The sequence below is a fragment of the Mytilus galloprovincialis genome, chromosome 1, assembly GCF_965363235.1.
Source record: "Mytilus galloprovincialis chromosome 1, xbMytGall1.hap1.1, whole genome shotgun sequence".
In the NCBI taxonomy this organism is placed as follows: Eukaryota; Metazoa; Mollusca; class Bivalvia; order Mytilida; family Mytilidae; genus Mytilus; species Mytilus galloprovincialis.
Window position 1 is genome coordinate 63038476 of NC_134838.1, and position 12142 is coordinate 63050617.

Below are 12142 nucleotides of genomic sequence, written 5' to 3' on the forward strand. Positions count from 1 at the left end.
TCGCAACTTGCAACTCGACACTAAGAAACCCTCCGATTTTTTAGCTATTCCCCCGGAAATATTTACATTACAGAAATCGATTTTGTTTCCACTTTTACATCAAATTGAAGAATTTCAAGATTAATAATAAAGAGTTTTGTCCTTCGAAAATGTAGCTAAAAAATAATCAGAGATACCAGGCTTATAATATGATACGTCAGACGCGCGTTACGTGTTAAAAAGGGAATTCAATATTTAAGTGCTCTCAAGCCTACATTACTTATCGAAGTGTAATGAAATTTATCAGAAGACAATGAAATTCAGTGCCAATTTAATTTGTTGGTGGAATAACGTCATTTGGAAATGAAAATTATATGAAAAATTAACAATGTAAATGCATTCGTGACTACATTTCTCATAAAAGTATAACAGTATTAATGTTAAAGTTTTATTACATTTTTTCTTACATCAACAATACTCAGATGAGTTCGAAAATTAGGACATTATGTTATTTGGAAATGGAAATAATATACAAAATTAAAATTGTAGATGCTTTCCAATCTACATCAGCGCTGATTCAATATTTATTTGGGAGTCCAATTTTTGGTTCCTCTGGCTCGCTTTACTGCTTTACTCGTTTACTAGAACATTCTTCAACTGCTTCCATTAGTAATCTGACGTTGTTCTTCCTGTTGATAGACAGGGAAAATCGATATTTTGGGCCTTTCGATAACATCATCCTGAGTTTTTTTTCATCCAGCCGTGCTGGATCTATGTGACCATTCCGAATTTTAAGATGGTACAGAATTTGGAGTTGAAGACATTTTATGAAACTATAAATGATGTGTTTTATGACTTGCAGAAAATGTTTACAACATTTGATTCATCTTCTGCCAACTTTTGAAATGTTATTTGTCCTTAAATTAAGAAAAGAGCGATAGAACAGTAACTACATTTTAGATATACACATCCAAATAGTATCTTTGTTAATCAAAATTTCTGATATATTACTATGTATGAATAAATGTGAAAAGGTAATATATAAAATTTAAGCAGTTAATAATTTTAATCAATGGTGAATTTTCATTTAAGATAGCACTATAAATTCATCTTCAGTGTGTTTCCTAGACAATCATAACAGGCAGAATAACACAACAACAAATAACTTTACGTACAAAAATGTAGTTCGAAATTAAACTTAGCGGCCAATGCTTTTAGTGATGCTCTTGGAAATGACATTTAGCAAAGTACCTATAAACGTTCTAGTGATTTTACAGCGCCCTCAAAAGTCTAAGGACTCACAGTCATCCATCCACCGATTGTTTCTAGGATCAAATTTCGTCTTGGCAGCACTTTTAAACATTAATTACATAAGACATCGTACAATACATCTTTGCTAATGCTTGTTTATGTTTTAACAAATTCGCACACGTAAGGTTGATTTGCGCTACAAGAACCATCACCCCAAGCATATCCAATTGACCTCCAGTATATAAGACAAAGCTCTCTAGTCGGAGCGTTTGGTTGACTTGAGTGCATGTCACTATATGTCATAGGTTGCCCAGGATTACTGATCCATTCAAAACGTCCATCCTTGTTGAAACTGTAACCTCCTAGCCAGTAGCCATTGACTGAAACAAAATATATATAAGGAATAAAAGTTTATAAAACCACTGATTCTTAGCCCAATTGCTTTCTCGGAAGTTTAGTAGTAAACAAACAGGTACTTTTGATCTGAATAACAGGGCAAACATACCCTTCTATCTCAATTTCATATAGGTTTTTACGTTACATAAAACAAATGAAAATGCGTAGAAAAAATAAAGTTCCTTGTATGTTCTACTTTATTTCGATAAAAGTAGTTCATGGTCAATGCAATGACCAAACAAAAGTGATAGTTGAATCCTGCTCTACGCGCATTCGTGATTTAATGATTTGTTTAGTTAAACGTTGAATATTTTTCTATATTTTGATTCTTGCAGTAATTTTTCTATAAGTAATGTAACATTTCTTGAATTATATAAAACATATTCAGCAATATTGTTAATTTTTCTGTTGTTTATCACATATCAATGGTAACACGTTTAAAAGTATCTGATTTTCACATTATGAAAGTGCCAATAAACCAAGTGTGCAAGCATTTCTAATGGCTAACGGCTTTTTATTAAGTTGCTGAGACCGTGGTACAACAGAGCAATCTCGAATATCTACAAATTACATTTGTCAATTTAAAAATTGAATTGCTTGAGAGTATGAAACTAATATAATAATAATGTTGAGAATATGAATTCATTGTACAATGGCATTAAACTTATAATTATTAAGTTTGAGATTTACAAATATTTTGGCTTGGAGCATCACTAAAGAGGCAAAAATTGTCAAAACTAAGGCGGATTTGGTGCGGTACAAATGTGACCGTTAATGCTCATGATTAGCGTAATGGTTTAATTTTTACCATAACAGAAATATTTCAAAGTTATAAAATTACGTATGGTGCATAGGATCCAATACACTTTTGATACAAAATAAACTCATAATAGATACCAGGACTAAATTTTGTATATACGCCAGACGCGCGTTTCGTCTACAAAAGACTCATCAGTGACGCTCGAATCCAAAAAATTTAAAAAGGCCAAATAAAATACGAAGTTGAAGAGCATTGAGGACCAAAATTCCTTAAAAGTTATAATAGACTGTTTTATCCTGTAGTACCGGTTATTAAATATGCTTGTATTTCTTGAAAATCTTTTATTTGATTTGTTTGTATTTACAAACACAACAGTAAACAGATTTATATCACAAGAAATATTTGGTATCGTATATCATTTGATGTAAACACAATGAATATGAAATCGTTGTTAAACATAATATGTGTTGGTGTTATGAATTATTGATGGGAAAAAGACAGACATTTCATATAACTATATGTTTGGTAAAAAACCCAGACATTATTATGTAGCATTTACTAACAAGCCCAGATACAAACGGTGTGATGAGTTGGATAGCAGGTCGCGGTTTGAAGAAAATCTTATATCTAACGCAAAAATTCAGTGAAACTTCTGTAGAGAAAAACAATGACAAATATCAGCGTTGTCATTATATACCACCATCAATACGATAAATTTATGCTAGAAATTATAAATCTTGAATATATATGTTGTTCACTCGTCAAAATTTGCATATCGAATGATAATCCGTATTGCGTGATTTTATCGCCAAACATGAAGTTTGTCTTGAATTTTTCAAGTCTTATGATTACAAAATCTAAATGTTTTCGAGGGAATTGAAAATGATGGACTATATCTTAATTCAATGAAGTACTCAATATGTATATAGTAGAACAATATTCATCCTAAAGAGTGTTGGATTTGCAAACTTTAACTCGTACTGAACGCGAAACGGTGTTATTTTACATGTTTGCAATGGGGCATCTTTGCTATAGAAGAAGCTTAGACCATATCATAGCCCTAGCCTGACGAAAATAACAACAGGGTTATTTCTCCTAATATCCTAGTCACTAATAAAAATACACTTAAATCATTAAAGTAGGGGTTATTTTACAAAAAACAAGACAGGAGAAATGAAGATAAATTTATAACCATGTAATTTAAAAACGAATGCGATCAGTACAACACTTTTTAGAGAAAGTTACAGGGCTAGTACATTTTTATTCATATGAGACAGACTTAATACAGGACCTTATTCTGAAGAATGAAAGAAAAATATCATTATCCTTTAACTTTAAGTTCCGCCATGTAGATGATGTTCTCTCACTGATCAATTGAAAGTTTATATGGGGACGAAGTCCCCAATTACGGTAGAAATATCAATAAAAAATTATTTTTTTTTTAAATCGGGAAAATTTTCCCGAATTTTTCATTCTAAAAAAAAATTAATATGCAGATTTTCCACATTCAATTCATCTGGAGGAAATAATGCTATATTTTATTATCAACAAGTATGTAGCTCTTACGTTCTATTCAAAATAACGCTACAGTATTTTTCAAGTTACCGTTGTATTTTTAAAACACAAAATTAAAATAAAACGGATTGAATATAATATAGGCAACAATTTATCAATGAATCAAATCATTTGACCGATCAATTATCAATAAAGAAATAATTTTAAATATCAATCAATCAACAATTAATAAGGGAATACACTTATATGATCTTTACTTACTTCCTGTATTCATCGTATTGAGTTCAGCTTTAATAAAATTGTTTTCCTCTGTCGTTTCAGCCTCAAGGAATTTACCTCCCAAGCACACACAGCTTATCTGTTGTAAAAAAGTTATATTTCCCTATTATAACGATTAAACGGACATAAAATAGTCTGCCTTAATGGTCATCTCTAAAGAAAAAATACTGCTAATAAATAGAAAGACGGGTATAGACTGGGGTGAGTGTGAATACATAGAGACCTGGCATATGTTCACCGCAATATATCTGTCAAAACTATACCATTTGGGGTCCGAACACGAAGCCCCTTTCACAATACGGACTCTTATATATCTTCTAGAAGAAGGGATGCACCGCTTCACTTTCCTTACCTCAAGAGTCATTATAATATAATGACGATATCCAACCAAAACCTGTCTAAACTCATGTAACCTCTATTATTCGTCTTGGATTTTTTTCCTTTGAAAGACAAATTAACTTTTGGGCATGATTTGTTCCAAAAATGACATAGCTTAGATTTGAACCTGGGACCAGGGAAGTTCTTTATCTACAATGCCAATGGAATCATCGCTATACTTCCTCAATCTCAATAGTCATTATAACCATGACCAATGCTAAACTCATATAATCTCTCTCATTCACCTTTTTTTTCAGTAAGAGCGCAAAATGTAACCGTACCAGCCAGAAAAAGAATCAACGACACTGGAACAGATGGATAAACATTTTATCGTAGGTAACGGAAGGCGGTTATAAATATATACCAAGTCAAAGGGAGAACCAATACTCTGGATTTCCTACAGTTTTAACAAGCGATTTTTGTTCATAAAACCTTGCATGTTGCAGTCAATTTTTCAAATTTCGCAACACCTTTCAGAATTTTGGGCCCTTAATGCTATGCACCTTCTTTATATGGCCGTTAAAGTTTTTTTCATTCGAGTGTCAATTATGAGTCTTTTGTAGACGAAACGCTGGTGTTCAAAATAATACGCCTGGTATCATTGATGAGGTTTTGTACGAATTATGAAACACCGCAATTAATTTAAAACACTGCTCTCGATGTACGGTAACAATGACATTGTCTTGACCTTTGAATAAAAAAAAAAACGTTTTCGTTACGATGTCACCCAAAAGGCGGGTTCAATCAAACTATTCACGAACACCCCATTTGATAGCTTCTGTCAATTGTTCTCTGTTACTTTAACCTTTATCTTATTTATTAAATAAGTTCCATAACTACTGATATGTCAATAATCCCTACGCATATGACTAAAGTGTCAAACATAAAGACTCATTTTGTTGTTGTTTAAAACATTCATGCTGTTCATTTTTAGCTCACCTGGCCCCCAGGGCCAATTGATCTTTTCTCATCAGTTGGCGTCCGTCGTTCGTCGTTAACATTTACAAAACTCTTCTCCTCTGAAACTACTGGACCAAATTTAACCAAACTTGGCTGCAATCGTCATTGGGGTATCTAGTTAAAAAAATGTGTCCGATGTCCCTGAATGTTAGAAATGGAGAAAATCTGAAAGGTCCAAAATATTCAAAATAATGAGCTCGACCAATTGTCCATATACGTTAAAACTATTAGACAAATTCTTATAGGAGTTATTGCCCATAAATGACAAATTTTGCCATTTTTTTTTTCATTTTTGCCTATGATCATGAAAACTATGATATTTAGAGAGAAACATTTTTTCCCATTATGCCTTATATGATTTAAATTATAATAGATAAATAAACAGTTTAAATCACAATTATGATCAGCAAGGCAAGATCTATTAAAAAGTCAAATTTTGCCGATATAGTTAATAGACTGTCACTCTTCATAGGAGGGATTGCCCCTTTTTTACCCTCTTTTGTGTTTGAGCAAAACCTAAAGAAGATAGAGAGAAACTAAACAGACTAATAGATGAGTAATACAAGATCAACAAAATAGAGATTTTTGTCATAAAGTCTATTCTCGTCTACAATGTTGGAGAGTGTCCTTTGTTTGATATGCACATAGACCAAGGTGAGCGACACAGGCTCTTTAGAGCTTCTTGTTAATCTGTTGTTACACAATTGAGATCATGTGTTTGGAGATTGTTCATATGGTTGAATTGAAGTTGCATGCAGCTGTACTAATTTCAGTGTGAGGTATTTATGATCAAGTGAGAAGACGCAGTTTTTTGTATAAATTGCAATTATTTCAAGAAATGCAATGCAATAAGTGCAGATGTTTTCACTGTCAAGATAATCATAAACATTGATATCAGGTCCGCAATAATCTATTGATACCAAAGAACTTGGACACAGGTTAAATATCCCAGGAATAGCATTTGTTATAAAAGTAGATTTCTTGGAAAAATCCGTCTTATTTTATGTTAGTGAAAAATATTAATGTGATTATTTCGCTCAACCATAAAAGTAATTTTTACATGGTAACACAATACAAGATATTAAAAAGAATTAAACTTCTTTTAGGTTACCTTTCAACAGATAAGTTGTTGAAGTATACACAAGTTATAAATACTTAGGATTAGGGACCTGTATTACATATTTCAAATTAGTTTAAACTTTGGCTTTCTTTTATGTTTTATATTTAGCTTATGTGTTGTGTTGTGATACACCTAACAATAACGTATATGAAATTGTTTCATTGTAACTATGGACAAGCATATCTAGATATATGATAACCCATAATATATTCAAAGTATCATTGCGAGACTTACCTTAGCGCCATTCCAGGATTTATAATCCTCAGAGAATTTGTAAGACGACGTCCCATAGCTAATGCAACCAGTGCATGGCGTTTCTGAAATTTAATGAAAATTTCGTATGATTGCTGAGGCAGGGATATAAAAGTCTTTGGTTTCTGGGATAAGACTATTATGACCATTTTCATTCAGTCGTGTAACCTTCACACAAAATTACAGTACCACAGCATTATATATGTTTAGAGATTTCAAAGACTATTGTGGTGTAGTTATTCTAAAACATGTTATCTGGTTAACAATGCTACACGATGACTCAAAACTTCATTTTTATTTATTATTGAAGATATTTAGTGTTGTACCGTTGTGTATTCTAATAGGCCTACAAAAATGTAAAATACCGAACTCCAAGGATAGTTCAAATTGGAAAGTCCCTTATATATCAAATGGCAAAATCAAAAGCCCAAATTCATTAAACGAATGGAAAACAACTGTCATTTATCCTGACTTGGTACAGGCATTCCCTTATGTAGAAAATGGTGGATTAAACCTGGTTTAATAACAAGCTAAACCTCTCAATTGTATGACAGTAGCATAACATTCCATTATATTGACAACAATGTGTGAAAAAACAAATAAATATAATAGGTAAAAATGTCAAAATAGGGGTTAGCTGTCAACATTGTGTTATAATCTTAATCAGTTTAGAAACAAACAAATATGTCAACAAAGAAAAATAAAAAGGCATAAATATTATTAAAATGTTTTATTCATACAATTTCCACTAGGTTTCATTATCTTTCTTATTTTGACACTTGGATATAAAAAAAAAAAAACAACAGATGAAGTTCAATATACATATTTGGTATATATGACTTTAAGCTACGTCAATGTTTTGAGACCAAAAAGATTGATTTATTTGCGGGGTTGGAAAAATGCAGAACCGACTTATAGAATGGTGACATTATCGGTTGGGCAGGCGACCGGGCAAATGTTGGTACATATATTTTGTAATCAACTACTACAGTTTTCAACCCAGGTCCCAGAATCTTCAAAGATAAATACTACACTCATTGAAGTCTGCCATGAAGGGATTTTTAATGATTTTCTCACTAATCTGTCTGTTGGGACTGATTTACTTTAAATATAATTTACATAAAACGGTTCCAATTTTTTATAATCACCTCCTACTGGTTCAGAAAGTATCATTAAGATTCAAGGACAGATGATTGCACATATTTTATATGCAAGTCCCATTACAAAGCTGTTTAGGAATTCGTTTTGTCAATTTTTTGAACAATAGATTGAACTTAAAACATCTATTCAATCCGTGAATCTTCCGCTAAGGATTTTTTTCTCGATTTTAAGCTTTTTTTTTCCTTTTTTCTTTTTAAATATATTAAAATGTTCATTATAGGCTATTCTCTATTATTTAAGAAAATTTCTGTGCATCCCTCCCGTTATATAGCGTTTTCTTGTTATGTTGGTCAGGGTTAATATATCTTTCGTATTGTTATAGGAAATGATTAAATAAATTTTACACAGGAAAAGAACAAATATTTGAAACATGCATTCGTGCGATTTTAAATAGTATAGTTAGGATTGGCCCTTGGTATCTTCTACCTATTTTATGGTACGATATAATTTTATTGACCTTTCTTGAATATAAACCAGATTGTTTATATGTTGGATAATTCTAACTGAAAAAAATTTAAAAAAATATTTTGCTGAACACAAAATACATGAATTTTGTTTGTTCAACTGTATTTTTGCAAATTAAGTCACTTTAAAGGTGCATTTACTCATAACTAGACAACTTTATCCTCGGTAATTACTTACATCCACATCATTTGAACATTGGTGGATAGGTGTCTCATTGGCAATCATACCATCAGTTTGAACATCGGTATACTACTGTTGCCTTTATATATACCACATATTTTTTTATTATAATGATAACCGTGATTTTACTGTACCAAGAAATAAATTGATTCGTTACATTATATTTCTTTAAAGACACAAATTTACTGGTTTTCTGAGATTTGACTTGATGTTTGCTTTGTAACTTAACATAAAAATATTGATATGCCAAAATATTTGAATGGTACCAGTTATTCTTGTTTGCTTTGTGACAGTTATTTTTAGTTCCGTTATATTGACAAACTTATATTAGCATTCATTTAAGCTTTGGATTTCAAATATTTTGGCCACGAGCATCACTGAAGAGACATGAATTGTCGAAATGCGCATCTGGTGCAGGAAAATTGTACCGTTAATGTTATAATCAAATAGACGTAATTGGTTAAAGTGACAATAATTTAGACCCAGCTTCCATACATCACAGACATACAACACCACTGACAAAATACTAATAGATCTGATCAAAAACTGTGAACATTCCATAATATTCAATACAAAAACTAAGTAGGGAACTTTATTTATCAATGAACGATGCCAAAAATATTAGCTTAAGACATAGTTTACATATGTTTATAGTTTTTATTTACTACCGTTAGGTTAACAATTCTGTTTACAGGGGAATGTAGTTTTACAAATAATCGTTGAAGAGTGAGGGCTTAGAAAATACTTCCCAAGCAAATTAACCCTTTTCTTCAACAAATTTCCGCAAGATTTATTTGATTGATCTTACCATATTTATCTGTTTTGAAAGTTTCCCATCCGTCAACAATCTCCATGTCAACACAACAGTTCTCAGACGTATCAAGACGACAACTAGAAGTTGATGTATCATAACTAGCTACACAGCATTTCTCCTCTGAAAAACATCTAATGGCACACAGCATTTTCGTGGCAACAACCTGATCTGTAGTGAATTCACTAACTACGATCCTATTTTTGTTTAATACGGAGAATGATGCTTCATTTATCACAATTCTCTCTGTCTTAACCAATCGGAAACAGCTTGTTAAGAAAATACAAAAATGAACTTTCATGTTCGAATGCTTAATCGGATCAATTAAGGATACACAAATGAACAGTATAAAATAAAAACCTTGCTACTGTTTTCTTTTTACTAATGCATTTTCCAGTTTTCAAGCTTTTCATTAATTCCCTTATATTCTATATATATATACTTTCAATATTTGCGTGCTTCTAAAATTACAAAACACGTGATACTTAAAATCAAATATCATTTTCTAGTAAACATGCGTAAAAGTTAAATGTCTTTGGTTTTAAACTTTACCTTGTTTGAATTAGAAGTCATTGATTCTTTTGTTTTATTATCAATTATTGCTTCACCACGTAACAACAATTTTTCTGTTCGCACTGGGAGTTTGCATAAATTTTGCTGATAATTGAAAATCCTTAGACAATGATATTTTAATATACATTAAACAAAATATAATACCTCATGACATGTCTCGTCGTATTTCTTTTATCTATTGAAACTTTGGTAGTGTTGTAGATATTGCAACGTTTCGGGGTTTTCGAGTCATGATTCCCGGCGTTAATTATGTAGGCCTCCGAAGAAAGAAGTTATAATAAAAATCATAATGGCTGTTCATGTATTGTTTTACGTGCTGCTTCAGTTATATTCAATATAACAAGCAAAGTCAAACAAAAAAATAACACAAGAAGAGAGATAAATGCGTTAATAAATATTGGTACAATTGTCCCTAAAAGCTTAACAAAAGTTCGCACAAGCATGTCTTGCAGCAAAAATTGGTGCACTACATTCAAATACTTGACATAAGCAGTGCAATGTTAACGATTTATCCGCGCAAACTATATATAAATATACTGCTAATCACAGGGATGTTCTTGGTGAGAATCCCCCAGTTAGAACATACGTTCCATTAATATTAAATATACTAGATCGCCATTTACTCATGACGTAATACACAAAATACTCATAAACAAGAATGTGAATAAGAACGTTACATTTGGCGCGTTACAATGAGAGTAAATATAAACACAAACATATTGAACAGCTACACTCATAAATACAGTCGATACATAGATTTAACGAAGTCATTTAATCATAACATGTTATGATTAAATGCCTTCGTTACTTTTTTTTTTTTTTTTTTTGTTTTATCTCTGTCCAAACTTAACTAACCCTTTTGTGTTGCCTGAAAATTACATAAAACATAAATTATCTTACCATATTTATCCTTTTTGATAACTTCCCATCTGTCAAAAGTCTCAATGGTAACACAGCAGTTATAGCTTGCATCACAGCATTTCGTCTCTGAAGTACACATCACTTTCGTGGCACAAAACGCGTGTGTATAATTTTCAGTAACTGCAATCCGTTTGTCGTTTTCAATAGCAAATTTTGCTCCATATTTACTTTATTTTCCTTAGTGTTTATCGACACGATCCAGTTGGTAACCAAAAGACATAACAGGACTTTCATAATTAAAAACTAGTAACTACCTATAATCGGAGCATAAATGTACAAAATAACCTTGCTACTGATGCGTTTTCATTTCTTTAAATGAGTTTTTGTGTATATGACTGTTCATGTTTTTTTTCTTATTTCAATTTATCGTGCATATACTCAAAAATACATATTATGTTTCAAAAATATCTTAACATGTTGCACTACCATCGATTAATTGCAATAGTCATAGCAGAAGACTCTAAAATAATACTGAACGAATAACCATGAGATGAAGAACAACGATCAAGAGTTGTTGACGTATTTTCTAAACTATGTTGAAGTCCTTCCTTTAATCACAAAGTAATTAAAAATTGTTCTAGAGATGTCTCTCTTTGTCTGTTGTTTATTGTAATTCACAAATACCAAAATTAAAATACTACAGACTTTCTTTATATTATATCATTTGTGTAGATGTTCCATTCTCTGTTTTTCATTTATAACTTTTACAACTTATACAAAAACAATCATTCTAATTACACATACATTTTATTAAACCAACTTTTATTTACATTTTCATCACTAGAATATACATTTTTACTGTGTGACATTACTTTGGCTACAGAGTATTCTATCATATTTTGTTGAGGCGCCATGGTGACAACCGATTACATATACACAATGGTTATCAGCTGACCTATGTTGACATAGCGTCATAAAACCCCTGGTAGTTAAACACGGTTACACCACCACCTACCATGGGGAGTGACAGGGGAAACACTCGTATCACCAATGCTCTAGTTATTAGTGCCCCACCTGTTGGCAGGTGTAGGTCTCCCCTCTATAAGATGAGGTGGAGGAGGTCCCAGAGTTACCCATCTGTAGACCCCACCGTTACCACTAACCACATTTTCCAAACCTGCAAATTGTAGAACTTGTCAGG

General features: G+C 31.8%; 1 protein-coding gene across 1 annotated transcript; it reads right to left on the reverse strand.

Annotated features, from left to right (window-relative positions):
• Positions 1-1386: 1386 nt before the first annotated feature.
• LOC143061536 (C-type lectin domain family 3 member A-like) lies at positions 1387-11855 on the reverse strand. The gene is made up of 5 exons (XM_076233760.1): positions 11814-11855; positions 10936-10948; positions 6873-6955; positions 4163-4259; positions 1387-1610 (listed from the first exon to the last, which is right to left on the reverse strand). The coding sequence occupies exons 1-5, from the start codon at positions 11853-11855 to the stop codon at positions 1387-1389; spliced, it is 459 nt and encodes a 152-aa protein (XP_076089875.1).
• Between the last annotated feature and the right edge of the window lie 287 nt (positions 11856-12142).

Excerpts from the sequence above, each read along its gene's own strand:
- LOC143061536 (XM_076233760.1), bottom strand. The coding sequence starts at position 11,855 with ATGGCGCCTCAACAAAATATGATAGAATACTCTGTAGCCAAA. Across the intron at positions 4,260-6,872 it reads AATCCTGGAATGGCGCTAAG|ATAAGCTGTGTGTGCTTGGG; the intron begins GTAAGTCTCGCA and ends TTTTTACAACAG. Across the intron at positions 1,611-4,162 it reads CAATACGATGAATACAGGAA|TCAATGGCTACTGGCTAGGA; the intron begins GTAAGTAAAGAT and ends ATTTTGTTTCAG.